Source organism: Martes martes (genome assembly GCF_963455335.1).
Source record: "Martes martes genome assembly, chromosome: 14".
Taxonomy (NCBI): Eukaryota; Metazoa; Chordata; class Mammalia; order Carnivora; family Mustelidae; genus Martes; species Martes martes.
Window position 1 is genome coordinate 15,067,903 of NC_137902.1, and position 21,520 is coordinate 15,089,422.

At 37.0% G+C, this 21,520-nt stretch overlaps 1 protein-coding gene across 1 annotated transcript in view; it reads right to left on the reverse strand.

Annotated features, from left to right (window-relative positions):
- Window positions 1–21,520, reverse strand: part of ATRNL1 (attractin like 1) — a gene marked incomplete at its 5' end in the record, with an annotated part of 807,401 nt that overhangs the window by 617,136 nt on the left and 168,745 nt on the right. The window contains 3 exons of the mRNA XM_080822490.1: window positions 8,984–9,202; window positions 18,672–18,860; window positions 21,150–21,363. Coding sequence (XP_080678616.1) covers window positions 8,984–9,202; window positions 18,672–18,860; window positions 21,150–21,363 — 622 coding nt within the window. The remainder of the gene's footprint in view (window positions 1–8,983; window positions 9,203–18,671; window positions 18,861–21,149; window positions 21,364–21,520) is intronic.

The following is a 21,520-nucleotide window of genomic DNA, read 5'->3' on the forward strand; positions in this document are numbered from 1 at the left end:
AAGGAGGAGTGCCCAGAACTCTAGGCCTCCTTTGAAGTGCCATGGCTGAAAACAGACAGATTCTTACTGCAGCTCAAGGTTCTCTTCCCAGGAGTAGATGTTTAAAATACAGGCACCTGTAGTGGTCATGTGCTTCAAGAACTCCTTGCCTTGCACGTGTGTATTAATTAAATTCATAATGAAAGCCCAGACAGAGCTTGGCTCAAGGACTTTCACCAATAGAGTGCCTGACCCCGAGGCCTTTCCTTTCTCCTACTAAGGTGTTGGAAGTAATCGGTTCTTTCATTCGCCATCTCAAGGTTTGCTGACCAAAACTAACACACACTGTGGACGGAGTGGAGCCTGGTGGGTACAGCAGTTCTCATATGAAGAAGAAGGGCAGAGGCCAGGAAGAAGTTTCATGATCAGAGGATGTACTGGGAGAGCTGTTTCCCCACTCTTGGAGTGCATCTGGGAGAGGTTGCTCTGCATTTTGGGGAACAAAAGAGCCAACAGTTCCCATACTGTGTTGCCCCATTCCATAGCATAAGGGTAGAGACACTTACTGAGGACAGCTAACCTGGATGATAAATTTTGATGAGCGTTACCATAAACTTCAAGCTGTTGTGCATTCCTATGACTACCCTTCTGGGGCAAACCAGCACCAGCCAAAGTATGATGAGAACCTCCCCCAGAGGACCAGCGTGGATCCACAACACATTGGGTCCCTAAAGTTTGGAGATTTGAAACTCAGCCAGCAACCCTGAGATAAAACACAGGTGCTCTGTGCTGACAGATGGGCAGATGGCTGGGACACAGGGTAAAGGCTGAGGAATGCCTGGAACCCATGAGGGGAGATATTATTCATATCATAGGAATCCCAGAAGAAGAGAGGGAAACGGGGAAAGGTTTATCTGAACAAATTATAGTTGAAAACTTCCCTGATCTGGGGGGAAAAAAAAACAGACATCCAAATCCCGGAAGCACAGACAATATCCATCAAATTCAACAAAAGCAGGACAACGCGAAGACATATCACAGTAAAATTTGCAAAATACTATTAAGAAAAAAAGTCCTAAAAGCAGCAAGGGAAAAGAAATACCTCATGTACAAGGGAAGACAAATCAGGTTAGCAACAGATCTATCCACAGAAACTTGACAGGACAGACAGAAGTGGCATGATATATGCAATATGCTGAATGGGAAAATATGCAACCAAGAATACTTTATCCAGCAAAGCTGTCATTCAGAATAGAAGAAACGATAAAGAGTTTCCCAGAAAACAAAAAGTAACAGAATGCATGACACTAAACTGGCCAGGAAAGAAATATTAGGGGACTCTCGGAGTGGGAAAAAGGACTAAAATCAGCAAAGACTTCTAGGAACAGAAAAATGTCTCCAGAAATGATGACTTAACAGGTAATACAATGGCACTAAATTTATATCAATAATCACTCTGATGTAAATACCTATCAGTTATCACTCTGATGTAAATGATGTAAATGCTCTAATCAAAAGACATAGGTATCAGACTGGATAAAACAACAAAAAAACAAAAACAAGACCCATCTATATGCTGCCTACAGAAGACACATTTTAAACCTAAAGACACCTGCAGGTTGAAAGAGAGAGGATGGAGAACTATTTATCATGCTAATGGACATCAAAAGAAAGCCAGAGTAGCCATACTTATAACAGATGAACTTGACTTTAAAACAAAGAATATAACAAGAGATGAAGAAGAGCAAATATCTTAGTAATGGAGTCTATCCAACAAGAAGATCTAACAGTTGTAAATATTTATGCCTCCACTTGGGAGCATCCAAATATATAAATCAATTAATAACAAACATTAAAAAACTCATTGATCATAATACAATAATAGTAGGGGACTTTAACATCCCACTTAGCAATGGACAGGTCATTTAAGCAGAAAAGCAACAAGGAAATAAGGCCTTTGAATGACACACTGGACCATATGGACTTATCAGATATATTCAGAACATTTCATCCTAAAGCAGCAGAATACACATTCTTTTCGAGTACACATGGACATTCTCCAGAATACATCACATACTGGGTCACAAATCAGGCCTTAATAAGTACAAAAAGACTGAGATCATACCATGACATATTTTCTGACCACAATGTTATGAAACTTGAAGTCAACCACACAAAAAAACTTGGAAAGACCACAAATACATAGAGGTTAAAGAACATCCTACTAAATAAAGAATGGGTTAACCAGGAAATTAAGAAGAAATTTTTTTTAAAGAATTTATTTATTTATTTGTCAGACAGAGATCACAAGTAGGCAGAGAGAGAGGAGGAAGCAGGCTCCCTGCCGAGCAGAGGACCCGATGCGGGACCCGATCCCAGGACCCTGAGATCACGACCCGAGCTGAAGGCAGAGGCCCAACCCACTGAGCCACCCAGGTACCCCAAGAAGAAATTTTTAAAAATGCATGGAAACAAATGCAAATAAAAACATGACAGTACAAAACCTCTGGGATGCAGCAAAAGCAGTCCTAAAGGGAAGAATAAAGCAACACAGGCCTACCTCAAGAAGCAAGAAAAATCTCAAATATATAACCTAATCTTACACCTAAAGAAGCTAAAAAAGGAACATCAAATGAATCCTAAAGCCAGCATAAGAAGGGAAATAATAAAGATTAGAGCAGAAATAACCAATATATAAACAATTAAAAAGAGTAGAACAGATCAATGAAACTAGGAGCTGGTTCTTTGAAAGAACTACTAAAATTGATAAACCCCTTATAAGCCAGACTTATCAAAAAGAAAACAGAAAGGAAACAAAGTCACAAAAGAGAGAGGAGATATCACAACCAACACCGCAGAAACACAATTATAAAGGAATATTGTGAAAAATTATATGACAACACTAGAAACATATAAACTACCAAAACTAAAACAGGAAAAAAATAGAAAATTTGAACAGACTGATAACCAGCAAAGAAACTGAATCAGTAATGAAAAAACTCCCAAAAAACAAAAGTCCAGGGCCAGATGTCTTCACAGGGGAACTCTACCAAACACTTATACCCAACTTTTGTAACAACGTGGACGGACTGGAAGAGATTATGCTGAGTGAAATAAATCAAGCAGACAGAGTCAATTATCATATGGTTTCACTTATTTGTAGAGCATAAAGAATAACACAGAGGACATGAGGAGATGGAGAGGAGAAAGGAGTTGGGGGAAATTGGAGGGGGAGATGAACCATGAATTACTGTGGACTCTGAGAAACAAACTGAAGGTTTTGGAGGGGAGGGGGTGGGAGGTTGGGTGGGCCTGGTGGTGGGTATTGTGGAAGGCACGTATTGCATGGAGCACTGGGTGTGGTACATAAACAGTGAATTCTGGAACACTGAAAAGAAATTTAAAAAATAAATAAATAAATTTTTAAAAAGAAGCATTAATACCTATTCTCCTCAAACTGTTCTAAAAAACAGAAATGAAAGGAAAACTTAAAAATTCATTCTATGAGGCCAGCATTACCTTGATTACAAAACCAGAAGAAGACCCCCTAAAAAAGGAGAATTACAGGCAAATAACCCTGATGAACATGGATGCAGAAATTCTCAACAAAATACTAGCAATTTGGGGCACCTGGGTGACTCAGTGGGTTAAAGCCGCTGCCTTCGGCTCGGGTCATGGTCCCGGCGTCCTGGGATCGAGCCCCGCGTCGGGCTCTCTGCTCAGCGGGGAGCCTGCTTCCTCCCTTCTCTCTCTGTCTGCCTCTCTGCCTACTTGTGATCTGTCTGTCAAATAAATAAATAAAATCTTTAAAAAAAAAACCAAAAAACTAGCAATTTGAATCCAATAGTACATTAAAAGCATCATTCCCCACAACCAAGTGGGATTTATTCCTAGGCTATAAAGGTGGTTCAATATTCACAAATTAATCAATGGGATTCAACACATTAATAAAAGAAAGGCTAAGAACCATATGATCCTCTGAATACATGCACTAAAAGCATTTGACAAAATACAGCATCCATTTTTTATAAAAACCCTCAATATAGTAGAAGGATAGAGGAAGTGTAAGTCAACATCACAAAGGCCATATAAAAAAGACCCACAGCTAATATCATTCCAAATGGGGAACAACTGAGAGCTTTTCCTCCACAGTCAGGAACAAGACAGGGACATCCACTCTCACCATTGTTGGTACTGGAAGTCTTAGCCTTAGCAATCAGACAACAAAGAAGTAAAAGGCATCCAGATTGGCAAGGAAGTCAAAATTGCACTACTCACAGACAACTTGATATCATATGTAGAAAACCCAAGACTCCATCAAAAATATTTGCTAGAACTGATACATGAATTCAATAAAATCATAGGATACAAAATGAATGTACAGAAATCTGCTGCATTTTTATACACCAATAATGAAACAGCAGAAAGAGAAATCAAGGAATCAATCCTATTTACAATTACATCAAAAACCGTAAGATATCCAGGAATAAATTTAATCAAAGAGGTAAAAGATCTGTGTTTTGAAAACTACAGAACACTTATGAAAGAAATTGAAGAGGAAACAAAGAAATGGAAAAACATCGATGGTCAAGGATTAGAAGAAAAAATATTATTAAAATTTCTAAACTTCCCAAAGCAATCTACACATTTAATGCAATCCATACCAAAATATCAAGAGCATTTTTCACAGAACTACAACAAACAATCCTAAAATGTGTATGGAACCACAAAAGACCCCAAATAGCCAAAGCAATATTGAAAAAGAAAACCAAAGCTGGAGGCATCATAGTTTCAGACTTCAAGGTACATTACAAAGCTATAGTGATAAAGACAGTATGGTACTGGCACAGAAATAGACAATTAGATCAATGAAACAGACTAGAAAACCCAGAAATGGACCCACAAGTATATGGTCAACTAATTTTCAACAAAGCTAGGAAGAATATCCAATAGAAAAAGAGAAAGCCTCTTCAAAAAATGGTGTGGGAAAACTGGACAGCAACATTCAGAAAAATGAAACTAGACCACTTTCTCTTGGCACACACAAAAATAAATTCAAAATGGATGACAGACCTAAATGTGAGACAGGAAACCATCAGAATTATAGAGGAGAACACAGACAGTAATCTATTTGACATCAGCTATAGCAACTTCTTACTAGACACGTCTCCACAGGCAAGGGAAACAAAAGCAAAATGAACTATTGGGACTTCAAGATAAAAGCTTCTGCACAGCAAAAGAAACAATCAACAAAACTAAAAGGCAACCTTTGGAATGGAGAAAGATATTTCCAAATGACATTTGATAAAGTGTTAGTATCCAAAATTTATAAAGAACTTATCAAACTTAAAAGCAGAAAGAAAAAAAAACCCACACAAATAATCCAGTTAAGAAATGGGCAGAAGATATGAATAGGTATTTTTCCAAAGACATATGAAAAGATGCTCAACATCACTCATCATCAGGGAAACATAAATCAAAACCACAATGAGATACCACTTCATACCAGTCAGAATGGCTAAAATTAACAAAACAGGAAACGTTTTTGGCAAGGTTTTTTCGTCGAGGATGAAGAGAAAGGGGAACCCTCTTACACTGTTGGTGGGAATGTAAACTAGTACAGCCACTCTGGAAAACAGTTTGGAGGTTCTTCAAAAAGTTGCTACGAACTAGCAATTGCACTACTAGATATTTATCCAAAGGATACAAAAATAGTGATTTGAAGGGGCACATGCACCCTGATGTTTATAGCAGTGTTATCAGCAATAGCCAAACCGTGGAAAGAGACCAAATGTCCATCAACTGAAGAATGGCTAAAGAAGATGCAGTATACACACACACACACACACACAACACACACACACACAGAAATATTACTCAGCCAACAAAAAGAATGAAATCTTGCCATTTGCAACAATGTGGATGGATCCAAAGTGTATTAAGCTAAGGGAAATAAGTCAGCCAGAGAAAGACAAATACCATATGACTTCACCCATATGTGGAATTTAAGAAACAAAACAGATAAACATATGGGAAGGAAAAAAGGGTGGGGGGGGGGGCAAACCATAAAAGAAACTCTTAACTATAGAAAACAAACTGGGGGTTGCTGGAGAGAAGTGGGCAGGGGAAATGGGCTAAATGGGTGATGGGTATAAAGGAGGGTATTTGTGATGAGCACTGGGTGTTGTGTGTTGGTAAAGAATCACTAAATTCTGTTCCCAAAATAAGTATTACAATTTATGTTAGATAACTAGAATTTAAATAAAAACTTGAAACATTGAAAAAAAAGAAAAGAAGTGATTACTGACCAGAAGCCTTAAAGCTACACAAACACCCTGTTTCTCCTTAAAATTTCATTCCTCAATTTCAATATTAAGTGGATTATTCTTATAGTAATTAATACTGTGGAGTTCTAAGAGTGATTTTTTTTATTTCCCTCAGTCCTTCTACATTTATTATCTAGAATTTTTCTGTATGGAATTCTTGTTCATTCACACCATTTGTTTATTTATTAAATCATTAAATCAATACAGAATCAGGATTTAGGTTTTTGAGTTATAATGCAATACGATCATTATCTTTTGCTCATATTTCATCCATGGAGAACTCATTTAGGCTGGTGTTGTGTTCCTTTGGCATAATCATGATCCCATCCTCTATTTTTTTTTTTAAGTTCTTTTTTCACTTTCTGTCACTAAACAATGCTCCAGGCTCATCGTGTTTTCTCCCTGTCCCAGTGCTAGAATTAGCCATTTCTCTATGGTACCATGGTTCCTTTCACTGGAAAACAGTATTTAGAAACCAAGATGCAGGCACTAGATATGTTCATTGCTACTAGGATGTCATGGCTTCTAGACCCTCTTGACAAACAGAACTAGGAAATAACATTGCATACATACTAACCTATGTATACATACATGTCTATATTTACTTTTTGGTGCATATATGTTAGAATAAACATGAATTCACATTATTATCTCAGACCCTAATCCAACACCACAAGGTTCTTTGTAGTCTTCAGTCCTTGCTTATTTTTAACTTCTTTCTCTGACAGGGGAAAACTTAGCTTAAATTAAACACAATTTATTTGTCCAAACCTAGTAAACACATAAAGTATTGTTAGAAATGTTAACTTATACCATGTGATACACAAATTTACTAACCAGAATACAATCTGATATATAGCTTTCTTTTTCCTTAGCTTGACAGTATCCAATCAAACTGTTTTCCAAAGTTACTTAGGTCAGCTCTTCTTTGTCTTTTCTTTTTCTTACATTTATTTCTTACATATATTACATTATGGCATTTGTAATATAGTTAAATTTACTTGTCACAGTTTACTTTACATCCTGGGATCCCCTGGTATTCTAGTTGACTTTTCCTTTTAATTTGCATTCAGGAAAGTTGGTTCTTTGTGGTAAACAACATGGGTTTTGACAAATGTATGGAGTCATGTATCAATCTAACACAGTATCATAAAGAACAGTTCCATAACACAAAAAATTCCCTTGTGAGGCCCCCTTGAAATAAATCCCTACCTTTGCTACTCCTGGCAAATAACCGATCTGTTTTCCATCCCCACAGTTCTGCCTGTTCCAGATCATTTTATAAATGAAATAATACTACATGTAGCCTTTGGGCCTGGTTTCTTTCACTAAGCAAAAAAAATTTTAAATTCAATCATCTTGTACAAACCAATAGTTTTTTCATTTTTGCATTTCATATACTTCAAAATTTATGTAGCAGGTTTCATTGCACTCTGTGCCACATTCCCACAATCCATCCGGTTTCAGGACAGCACACTGTTGGTGACTCACCTAATGAAAGTTCTGCACTGTCTCTCTACTTTTCAACCTCAGAATTTTCACTAGTGCCAGGGCAAACTATTGATCAGACATGCTGGCACAGCTCAGAAGTACAATACCTCCAAAGATATCACTCAACCAATCAGAATCCATAGATAAGTGCCCTACCCTCCCATTTCATCAGTGGTTTAACTCTGAGAAGCACTCTACATGGTTCTTCTAGGTCCCTAGTGGGTGTGAAGCCACATTTCTAAGTACAGCAGCCAGCTTAATATTTTTGGTTTTTCTCCCTTCTCCAAAACTCTGTTTCCTCAATTGTGCCTCCTGGGTTCACCTCCTAAATAAAGTCTTTCATCCAAGTCCTTGTGTCAGACTGTTACCTGTTCGAGAACACTTTCCCAGATATCCCTATGACTCACTCCCTCATCTACATGAATTGTTTATTGCTATTTCTCAGTGAGCTCTTATCTCACTACCATTTTTAAACCGCAGGCCTTATCCCCCTTCCTTACTTCATTTATTTAACAGCAATTTAACAACATGTAACTTCATATGTGTATAATTAATTTTGTTAATTTCAGTTAGAATACGGGCTTCATGAGTGCAGTGATTTTACTCTCATTTGTTAATTTTTGTGTCTCTAGCACTTCAAACACTCTTTGGCACATAGTAGGCACTCAATAAAAATATACTGAGTAAGTTAATTTTTCTAGGAGATTGGCTTTATTCAGTATAAGAACAGACTTCCTATTAAAAAAAAAACCTGAAAACCAATGACTTTCAAAATTGAATGGTATTCAAAATGAGGCCTATTGATTCCATCACAAATATCATTTAAAACATTCCCACGCTTAGCATGAAGTTTGACTGGATCTTCTGAATTGACTTGAATTTTAAGTTATTATTATACTGTGCACATAAAAGACTATAGTACAAGGTAGAAAATTGGCATGAACCCATTATTTTTCCTCTTAGCAATTCATTTGAAGCCAAATATAATAACTGTATACCATGCATTTGGTAAGCCTATTTAATGAATCCAAACAGAATGCCATCTGCACAAGAGAGATGAATATAGGGAAGAATATTTTTTCATCTGTGAAATTTGAGTCTCATTGTTTTCCTGAATATTTATTATAAGAAAGAACAACTCATTCTTGGTTTCCAAACTGAAATTAATTTCATCACATTTTTATTACCTGGACACTGGATAAACGACCACTCATAGTTCTTTTCTTTAGGACAAAGACTGGTGTCAAGAATCATCTCATTATTGTGCATCCCAACAAGCTTCATTGGTCCCCGTGAAGATCCTTCAATGCAGTGTCCTCTTCCTGTATTACTAGGATCATTGCACCAGCCACACCCAGGCTGTTCCAAACAATGCCCACAGGTTCTCAATCCAGAACAATTTTGAGCTGCATGAAAGGAACATTAACAAAATATGTTATATGATTTTATATTCAAATGGAATTATAAGGTAATGGAAAAATAAATACGGTCTAAAAAAAGACTGGAAAAGTTGTCTATAGTTGATGTAAACATTTTTTTGTAATAATATCTAAGAGACAGCAATTACTTAAATTGCCAAATAAAATATACATCATGAGCAAAGAGGAGATAAATGGACTGACTTAAAGGTGAAAAGAGGTGTGATAACTATGACATAGAGAAAAATGAAGTCAGCACTTAAAGGTTGCTGAGAATTTTTTACCTGTTTTTAGGACCTTTTGGAAGCTGTTCCAGGGGCCTACAGATCACATTTACCCTTGTCCATGTGTAGAGCTGTGTTAGCTGGTCTTGGGCCTAGTGAGGGCCTCCAAAGAAAAACTCTGCACCTGCCTGTGGATGTCCAGTATAACTGCTGCCTGCCCATCCTGAGAGAGCTAAGCCCCATGTGTACTGTGCGATGATTTAAAGTAGATTTTTACTAGGCCTCCCCCAGATTAAATCTAGTTTTATATTTAGAGTCTATGAACATCTCCTAGGAAAGTAAATTTTATTTTAGGACTATCTTTTTAAGGAAATATAATTTAAAAAAAAAAGTCTTGAACAAGCATTACATGCAAAGTATATCTAAACTATTCTCAAGTATAGAATTCCTACTAATACTTTCCAAATAACTAGGGAAATCTTAGATGAAAGAGTGCTGGGTTTCTTGCACTGCTGAATGACAAACTGTTAATCTTCTAGTTCTATTTATCTATTTGATTTTAGGCTTTAATAACAAGTTGCAAAATGTCATGTTCAGAGCAACATTTTATTCTCAGATTTACATATGAAACTATTACATAAGGTAATGTTGGTTTCCCTTTTGCTCAAGAGTAAAAGGCAACAGGCACTGCTGAAAGATTAACAGAAATTTCATTCTTCAGTATTTAATACTGATTCAAAACCTGACAGATTCTAATGTTTTTTAGACAATAATACAGGAAAGCTTTGGTAGCCTAGGCTGTTTTTCCTAAGTTATGAATAGCAGAGAGACTATGTATAAACTATAAGTAATTAGAGCAATCATTTTTATTTTATTTATTTTTGGCTTTTTGAAAAATTAAGTTGTTAAACATCCAATACAGTTTTTGAAATGTGTAAGAAGTTGAGAAACCAATCTGTAAGAAATTCTGTCGTCAGATGATTACTGGAGACTTCTGGTTTCTGATCCAGCATGTTAGGCATTCAGAAGTTACCACTCCATCCTAACAAAAAGTAAGAAGCAGCACAAAATGAAAAATCAACAACTCTTCTTAGATCTGTCAGAGAAGTGAGGTCACAGAGCAAATCACTGCCTGCAAGACTGGAGAGACAGACAGGAGTATGCAGAGAATCGCAGTATACCACATTTGAAACCTCTGCAGGAGCCAGTAAGTGGGGAAGAAACCCTGATCCAGGGGCCTCCTACAGCTGATCGATTGCTGGAAGCTCAGTGTGGAGTTAAACTTCCCAGAAGGACCCAGTCACAGAGGCACTCCCACATTCTTTTTTTTTCTTTTTTTTTAAACCTCCAGGAGCTCTACAAAGTCTTCACAGTGAACATCAAAGAAAAATCTTCTCGTGCTTCCAGCACGGGAAGACAAAAAGGAACCATTCTGAAACATGTCAGAGCATTCCGTTCTTTTTGACAAGGCCTGGAAAAACTATTGAACAGAGCCCAAACTGCTGGGGTTTTGTTGGAGCCCACCTGACCTGTTGGGAAATACCCAACTCCAGCCTGCTCGGGCCTTCCACGTGGGGGAAGAAAGGCACAAATCCAGCCAGCCATCCTGTGCAACCCAAGAGAGGGGAAAGAAACTGAGAAGCACTAGGGAAGTTCACAGCATGAAGCACAAGCTCACGGAAAAACTTACTCAGTTACAGAAGGCTTCTCCTCCTTCCACACCCTACCACCACATTACTAAAAGCCCATTTACAGCAGTCTCTTTTACCTATAAATCATATCTGGCTATCAAGAAAAAAATTACAAGGCATACCAAAAGGCAAAAAACACAACGTGAAAAGATAGAGCAAGCATCAGACCAGACATCGCAGGAAAGTCAGAATTATCAGACCAGAATTTAAAACAACTATGATTAATATGCTAAAAGTTCTAATGGTAACATGCGTGAACAGATGAGCATTGTAAGCAAAACTATAAAACTCCCAGAAGATAGCATATTAGATCTAGATGACCTTGAGTTTGGTGATGGTGTTTTAGTTATGACACCAAAGGCACAATCCATGAAAGACAAAAATTGATAAACTAAACTTCATTAAAATTTAAATTCAAATTTAAAATTTCTGCTCTGTAAAGACACTGTAAAGAGAATGAAAATACAAGCCATACGCTGTAAGGAAATATTTCAAAAAGACATACCTGATAAAGGACTCTTATCTAAAATACATGAAGAACTCTTAAAACTCAATAATAAGAAAACAAACAACTCAATTTTTAAAATGGGCAAAAGACCTAAGCAGATACCTCACCAAAGAAGGTATACAGAGGCAAGTATGAAAAGATTCTCCACATCATATGTCACTAGAGAACTTCAAACTAAAAACAATAATATACCCCTATTAAAATGGTCCAAATCCAAAACACTGACAACACCAAATGCTGGTGAGTATGTAGAATGCAAAGTAATAAAAAATTCATTGCTGGTGGAATGCAAAATACAGCCACTCTGAAAGACAGTTTAGTGGTTTCTTACAAAACTAAACATACTTTTACCATACATTCTAGCAAAAACACTCCATGATATTTATACAAATGAACTGAAAATTTCTGTCCATACAGAGACCTGGAGCGCCTGGGTGGCTCAGTTAGTTAAGCAACTGCCTTCGGCTCAGGTTATGATCCTGGAGTCCCTGGACCTAGTCCTGCATTGAGCTCCCTGCTTGGCAGGGAGTCTGCTTCTCCCTCTGGCCCTCCCCCTTCACATACTCTCTCTCACTTTCTCTCTCTCTCAAATAAATAAAAATCTTAAAAAAAAAAAAAAAGAAAGAAAGAAAAGAAAAGAAACCTGCACATAGATGTTTACTGCAGATTTATTCATAATTGTCAAAACTTGCCAAAAGCAACAAGACTTTAATAGCTGAACAGATAAATTATAGTTAAAGACAATGGAATATTATTCAGCTCTAAAAATAAATTAAGCTATCAAGCCAGAAAAGACATGGAGACTTAAATGCACATTACTAAGTGAAAGAAACCAATCTGAGAAGCTACATACAAATGATATGACATTCTGGAAAAGGCAAAACTACACAGACAGTAAAAATATTAGTGATTTCCAGGAGTTAGGAGAGAAAGAGGGATGAACAAGTGGAGATCAGAGGATTTTGGACGAGAGACTTTGGGCAATACTGATGTGTCAGTGTAGGTTCATCAGCTGTAGCAAATGAACCATTCTGGTGCGGGATGTTGACCGTGGGGGGAGTTGTGCATGTGTGGGGGCAAAGGACATAAAGGAACTCTCTGCACCTTCCTGTCAAAATTGCCATGAACCTAAAACTACTCTAAAAAATAAATTTTAATCAATTTTTAAAAGATTACCTTCCCTAACTGCCGAGAAAAAAATGTTTAAATTGAGCATGTACATAAACTTGTAAAATACCAAAAGAAATACAGATTTGTGAGAGTGTACTATATTCTCATGTTTCCTATTTTTCCATTTTCACTGTATCAATTTAATTACATTTTTATTTGAACTTTTACATATTAAGAACTAAACCTATTACTGCATTAAATTATCCTTTTGAAGATCATTTTCACAAAGAGAATAACCAATATTTTAAGTAAAATATCTCAATTATTAATAATTGCAGTTATTAACAAAGCTTTCTCAGAAAACATTAGGCAAAACTTGTCTTAAGATATATTTCTTTTCTTCAATTTGTAAATTTTAAGTACTAATATCACAATAGCACAATGAAAAAAACACTGGCAAATATTATAAAATCCATATTTGTTTCTCATTAGCAAAAAAAAATTTCCTTCAAGTTCCATTTACCAGGAAACCTCAAATGATCCCTGAAACAACTTTCTAAAAGCAACATAAAATGTATACCATTTCTTTTTTTTTTTAGTGTATACCATTTCTAACACAGTTTTATTTATAACTCTAAGAATGTTTTTAAAGACTTACTACTGTTAAATGTTTAGTGAAAGACCAGACATGTGTAGTAGAAATGATCATGTAAATCCACTGTGTATAATTAATGTTAACAAGATAACAAGATATAAAGTTAAAAGCAAAAGTACAATTAAAAACATTGTCCAAAAGCTGATGTCTTTGAAACAATAATATTCAGCTACTTTTTGCACTCGGGTTTTTTTTTTTTTAAAAGATTTTATTTATTTGACAAAGAGAGAGACAGCAAGAGAGGGAACACAAGCAGGGGGAGTGGGAGAGGGACAAGCAAGCTTCCCGCCGAGCAGGGAGACCGATGGGGGCTTGATCCCAGGACTTTGGGATCATGACCTTGGCCGAAGGCTGACACCCAACACTTAAGCCACCCAGGCACCCCTGCACTCGGATTTTGATAAAGGATGCCACCTTTGTTCCTACTCCTTATTTTATTTCCTGGCATTTCCTTATTGCTCATTAAAAGCCTTTTGGTTAAAAGCAGGGAAGAATGACATAATAGAGGAGTTTATTTCTCACAAGGAGTAGATCACCACCATGTTTACTTGTATTTACTTCCAGAAAATACAAGATCTCCTTGAAGAGAAGTTCAGTAGCCCTCTTCCCTACAAAGATGTAAAGGGAAGGGCATATAATTTAAAAGGATGTGGAACAAAAATAATTGGACATCATCAGCACAACTGAAGTGTAGATAGCCACCAAGAAGGTAAATATGACAACAGACACAAACAGTGAAAGAAAAGACCCACAGAAAAGAAAAATGCAGCAGACTAACTGCCCAAGAAAAAATGGTTGAAGTAGAACACAAAACTCTCAAGAAATCAAAATCAAGAAAACAAAAAAAGAAGAGAGTCAAAAACAGAAGACATAAAGGCAGAACTTAACAACTGATGTACACACCTCTAGCGGACAGCCCTCCCAGCAGTATGTGTCATAATTTAGTTCATCAGTGATGAAGATACACTTCATACTGGTGTTTAATCATGTTTCATATACCTTCTCAAAAAATTCAGTTAGACTTTTTATGGTGGAAATACAAGGTTCTCAAAAACATTGTTTTAAAACAGATAAAAATCCCCAAATAAACAACCATAAAGAAGAAAAAACATCTGAATTATAACTAAGAGATGGAAAATTCAAGTGAATTCAAGACATATTGATATTTATTAAGGAGGGCATAGATTGCATGGAGCACTGGATGTTATATGCAAACAATGAATCATGGAACACTACATCAAAAATTAATGCTGTACTATATGGTGACTAAAATAATAATAATAATAATAATAATTTTTAAAAAAGAAATTCCAATCACTATTTTAAGATTTCTAAGGAAGAATAAATAGAAGATTTCTAAAAAAGAATAAATAGAAGAAAACAATGTAAGTATTAAAGATCATTTTTAGCGGTAAAGAAAGACACCACTCTTCAGATTCAAAGAGTGAATGAGAATCCATTTTTAAAATCTAACTCGATTACTGGAAATTGAAATGAATTACAGAATTTGAATCCCAAGGATTAAGAGAAAAAAAATTACAATCTTTTATTTCTTGAAGAATTTTTTTAAAAAGATGCCCCACAAAGGAATGAAAATCAAATTCACAGGAAAATTCTCACTCACAACACCAAACACTACAAGGTCTAAGGAAAGAATAACCTAGAACTCCCATATCCAGCCACTTAATCATTCAAGTGAACATAAAAAAAAAATACACTTTAGACATATAAAAACTCAAAAAGATTACTATCCATGAATTTATTTGAATGAATTACTGAAGACTATTCTCCAAAAGGTTAATAAATGAGACGGAAGATATGGAATACAAGAAAGATTTGTGTAGTGAAGACGACTTAGATTTAACTCTAAACAATTTTTAGGAAGTTCTTAAGCATGTAATACCTTGGAAAGTTTACAAGCTCCTTTTTCACTACCCTTTACCCTTTTATTCTATAACACACACAGAGAAGTCCATAGAGAAACGTGAGATTAATAAATTATTGTACAGAAATGCTATGTGCCTGCACTCAGCCTGGAGGTGGAGCACTGACTCCCTTGCACCCCTGTCCTAGCCAGCTCCCCAGTCTTCTCCCAGCAGCATCCACTATCTGTCATTTACATTAATTTTTGCACCCCTGTCCTAGCCAGCTCCCCAGTCTTCTCCCAGCAGCATCCACTATCTGTCATTTACATTAATTTTTTTTACTCTACAGTTTTACCACCTAAATATTCATTCCTGAACAAGAGAGCTTAGTTTTGCCTGTTTTTGAACTTTATCTAAATGGAGCCATACTGTATATAATCTTTTGTGTCTGGTTTCTTTCATCAAACATTAATGTTTGTGGAAAGACAAACATGATTATGAAGGCAAGAGAGCCTGGGTACTATCAGTTCCCCCTAAGACTACATCACTGGATGCAGCTCCCCTGGGCAACTGACTCCTAATAAGATGTTTTCTGTGGGAGTAAGACCCTTTTATGCCTGCAACTACCCCAGTGCCATGCACTGAATGAGGCCCATCCTCATTCCCTATTAAAAAAAAGGGAGATGGAGAGGAGAAGGGAGATGAGGGAAATTGGAAGGGGAGATGAACCATGAGAGACTATGGACTCTGAAAAACAATCTGAGGGTTTTGAAGGGACGGGGGGTGGAAGGGTGGGGGAGCCAGGTGGTGGGTATTATGGAGGGCACGTATGGCATGAAGCACTGGGCGTGGTGCATAAACAATAAATTCTGTTACTCTGAAAAGAAATTTATTTTAAAAATAAATAAATAAATAACGTTCCTAAAAAAGGATAGCAACGAGGAGCTCAACACCTAATATGCCCAGCCATGCCCATGCCAGGAACACCTCTCCACGTGATGCCAAGAGCCTGGAAAAACAAATATACCCAACAACCACAGCCTAGAAGTTCTGGCCTACATTGTGGCACTTACTGTTCTGTCTCAGCTCTTCATGCACCAGTGGTGCCTATATGGAACAAATACAGGTTTGGCTGGTTGGTAGACTATGGGGGTATCTTTGGGAATGATGTAAACTCTGGAAAGGCCAGTGAGTCTCCATCTGCACTGTCTTAAGCAGCTGGTTACCTCAAAATGACAAGGTCACTCATCTGAGCAAGAAGAGCTTATAACTGGGTGGCCATGTTGTCTGTGGGCTACCAGATCCCAGGGGCAAGCTTCAAAAGAGTAGATTCACTACCAAAGGGTATCTCAGACTTAGGAAGCTCCTCTTAAAAGAAGCAGCTCTTCCTTCCTCTTACAGTATAAGCAAGAGAGCTCAAGGAAGGATGGAAGGAAGAATGCATGGTTGGACAATGCATGCTGCTGCTAGGATATTTATTCATACATCATCACGGTTACATCAGCAGCAGCTGTTCCTATGGAAGGAATGTAGGGAAGTCAACGGGCTGATAAGAAAGTCCAGACAAAACTTTAAAAAGTTGCAGGAACAAGCTGTGCCATGGCCCAAACTTCTTGGAAACCTACAAATGCCTGCTTGCAGGAGGGAAGAACAGAGGGAAGCCAGTGGACTGATGCAAAGACCCGAACTGGACCTACCAGAGCTGCAAAGATCGGGTGAGAGAAGGCATAACGGTGTGTAACAACTATCAGAGCAATTGTTAAGTGGAAAAAACTAGTCGTGGGTTGACAAGATTCCCTGAGGAGTATTCCCTTAGAAAGATTAAAACTGTCCCTTCCCTATCCCGTTGAACACTTCAACTACAATATCTTCCTGAGTTTAACCCATATGGGGCTTCAAGTGGCTACTATTTTGTCTCCCTTCACTGCACTGTAATTGCAGTTCCTTTGGGACCCGGCACCCATTAACTGGATTCATTCATTGCAAATCGAGCTTATTGCAAGTAAAAGTATTGGGAAGAAAACTAAAATAAAACAAACCTAAGGACTCCTGGTCCTTCTGCCCTAGTGACCTTCCTAGACATTCAGGCACTGGGAAGTGGGGAACTGACAAGGAACAAAATATTCCTCTCATTCATCTGTGTCTGCTTGAATGTAGCAAGTGAATAGATGTTTTGCTTTGTTTAAATAAAGGATTTCTGGTTGAATATACACTTGAACTCCAAGTTCATCTGAGGTGATTCCAGAGCTAACTGTGGTTGTGGAATGGTGGCCCTGGGCACCAGCAGAGTATGTTCTCCAAAAAGGACACAAAGTCTGGATCAGTCACAGAAAGGACAGACCCCAATTAGTGTGGCATGAATGAATCAATTCAACATTGAAAAGCAGGTGAGGGAGCACTGGAAATAAATAATCGTTCCTACCTTCTTATTATAAATCTGAACAGACCAATTACTTCATGTCCCTGTTGGAAAGGCATTTTTTGATAAGCCCCAGGGTCAGAGGGTAGATTGTAGAAAGATAAACCATATTTTCTGCTCACACAAAGCTCGCTGAGACCAGCAGCTTCTACATTTTCCCAAAGGAAAAAAAAAACAAAAAGCTGCATGTGGTTTCAAATTCCTACAAGGACACCAGGTGCTCTCAGTAGTGCTATGCAATTCCCTTGGCAATAGCATCCTGATGCAATCTGCCTTTACAAGAAAGGCCACTCTCATAACCACACAGTGGTATGATACATAAACTCGGTCAAGTCCTTACAAAATTTGAGACCAGGAAGGGGTAAGATCTTGTCCTGAAGTACAACCCATAGCAAGTGCAGTACCGACCTGCTGCCATAACTCCCCATGTGATTCCAAGACCACATCCTGCCTTCGTGGTAGATGCACCACCACTGATAGGATTGATATTCTTGCCAACAAATGCTTAACTTGAATCCAATCATGAGGAAAGAATTAGATAAATCCAAATTGGGACACTTAAAAAACAAATGGTGTAGATTCTTTAAAAATATCAGTTGTGTAAGACATGGGAACTCTGCTAGATTAGAGGACACTAAAGGAGCATGACAAAGCAGTATGCGATCTTTGCAACAATAAGCACTTTCGTGAAGTGTTAAACTCTCTGCCACGTACACTCAGAGTTGGGGAGAGCACAAATGTGGCAAAATGTGTGTGTGTGTGCCTATGTAGGATAAAATAATTAGTAGAATTCAAAATGATGGTATAGTATAATCTGGGGCTTATACCATTAATAGGTTTTAAAACAACAGTTTTTTGCTGCAACAAAAGCAAACACTTTTTCCCATCTTTTAAAAACTTCTTCAGATGTTTAATTCCTCCTTCCATCACAGAAAATTGATTTGTGTTGCCTTTACATGAAAAATCACTCTAGATAAATACTTACGAGAGCAGGTGGCCGTTTGCCACTCCAGACACTGTCCGTATGGAAAAGAGATTATGTAGGCATTGGAGTCAACGCAGCGCCTCGTGCTACTGCACCACATACACTCCATGCCATTGCTGGTGCAGTTGGAGCAGGATGTCCGTAGAGAGCACGGCTTTTTGCAGGGCCTTGCATTTTGATTTGGACTGACTGGAATAAATCAACAAATACAATTATTTTATTTGTTAACTATATTTTAGCACAGATATATGGGTTTCATTTCTTTTGAGGTTTGGGGGATATTTCAAGTAAGCCAAGTGTGGAATAAAAATTATAGCAAAACTACGTGATACGATAAATGAAAATGAAGATGAGGTGTTAATACTTCTTAAATTTATTATCAAATTTGAAAATCATACTTCTTTTGAAAATTTTAATCCTTTACAAAGTACATAAGGTTACATAATTTAAAAACTTATAAATAGAGATGTAGCCCATAACCTAGTTTTCTGTCTTTGGCTAAATACTACACACACTCTCATTATTTACTTTCCCACTAAAATTTTTTCCATAAACATTCCACACCTTATCAAAACAAATGCCTATCAGTGAACATGTCCCTGAAAAACAAACAATAAAAATAAAACAATATACTATAAAATCTTTACATGAAATAGAATATCATTACCTTTAGATAATTTTTTTTTTAATGCTAGCAAGGATGTGAAGAAATTGGAACGTTTGTTCATTGCTGGTAGGGATGTAAAATGGTACAACTTCTATGGCAAACAGTATGGCAATTCCTCAAAACATGAACATAGAATTGCCATATGATACAGCAATTCCATTTCTGCCTATATACCCAAAAGATACGAACCAGAACTGGAAAAGATATCTGTAAACCCATGTTCATAGCATCATTATTCACAACAGCCAATAAGTAAAAGCAACTCAGATGTACATTGATGGATGAATGGATAAACAAAATGTTGGATGTACATACAATGGACAATTATTCATGTTAAAAATGGAAGGATATTCTAACATATGTTACAATACGAATGAATCTTGAAGACATTATGTTAAGGGAAATAAGCCAGGCATAAAAGTTCATGCACTTTATGATTCCATCTATATGAGGTAAATAAATTAGTCAAACTCACAGACACAGAAAGTAGAAGGTGCTGGTCAGGGTCTGGGGGAGTTATTGTTTAATGAGTACAGAGTTTGGGAAGATGAGGAAGTTCTGGAGATATATGCTGTTGATTAATGCACAATAATGTCGATGCACGCAATAACACTGAACTTTGCATTTAAAAATGGTTAAAATGGTAAATTTTATATTATGTATATTTTTTTAAAAAGTGTTTAAAAAGAGGAAATAATTCAATATTCCTTTATCACTTAATGAAAATCCATTTCAAGACACACATGTGATTTCACTCATATGTGGAATTTAGGAAACAAAACAAATGAGCTAAGGGAAAAAAGAGAGACAAACGAAAAAACAGACGTTCAACTATAGAGAACAAATTGATGGTGACCAGGGAGGAGGGTGGCAGAGGTGGGGGGAGGTGGGTGGTTGAAATGGATGATAGGGAGTAAGGAGGGCACTTGTCATGATGAGCACCGGGTGTCATATGGAAGTGTTGAGTAACTATCCTGCACACCAGAAACTAATATTACACTACATGTTAACTAACTGGAATAAAAATAAAAACTTTAAAAAAATGTCTATGTCTAATATTGTATACTGACTAATAAAACCAAATAAAAAATTACAACACAATTAGTACAGGTTTGGGGTTTGAATGTCATGGCCAATATAAAAAATAATAGTCAATCACCACAAAATGACATATTAGGGAAAAAAAAGAACAGAAATGTTTCTTCTTACTTGCCAAATGAAAGAGATCTATAAAATGAAAATGATTCAAAATTAGTTGTTAATCTTAAAAACAAATCTTCCTTCTAAACACTGTAATTATAAAAGTAAAAGTTGTTAACAAAATTAAGAATAGACTCAATCAAAAAATAAAGATTGCGGGACGCCTGGGTGGCTCAGTTGGTTAAGCTGCTGCCTTCTGCTCAGGTCATGATCCCAGGGTCCTGGGATCAGGTCCCACATCGGGCTCCTTGCTCGGCAGGGAGCCTGTTTCTCTCACTGCCTCTGTCTGCCTCTCTGCCTGCTTGTGTGTTCTCTCTCTCTCTCTCTCTCTCTGGCAAATAAATAAATCTTTAAAAAAAAAAAAAAAGAAATCTTTCCCCACTTTAAAAAAAAAAATAAAGATTGCCTAAAACCATAAAATTTTGGTATTTTCACAAGTTAACACTGAGGTCACTAATAGTAAGTGGGGCATGTAGATAAGGATAAAATTTACCAAAATTATCAGGGAATCAACATCACGAAAAGATGGTGAAATTTACCTTAGGCACACAGACTATCTCAAGCGGAAAGGCATGGTAATAATTTTAAAGAAATACTAGTTTACTGCTTACCAACAGGTTTTTCACAGACCAGGCCATCCGCCATCGATGTACAAGGATTCGCTTTCAGGCCTGCCACCGCAGCCTTTTCCAGATACGCACAGAACCCAGAATCATTCGGTTCACCAGGAAGCCACTGCAGCGTCGTGTTTGTAAAAGGAGACATGTCTTCCCATCCCCAGTAGGATATATTGATCTTGCGCAAGCCTACCCATGGTGATACTTTCTGTAAACAATAGCAAAAGGAGTATTAAAGAAAGTTAGATATAAAAAGTCATATTCCTTAGCAAATACCTCATTATCATTAAAAATTACATTTAAGGGAAGCCTCGGTGGCTCAGTTGGTTAAGTAACTGCCTTCAGCTCAGGTCATGATCCTGGAG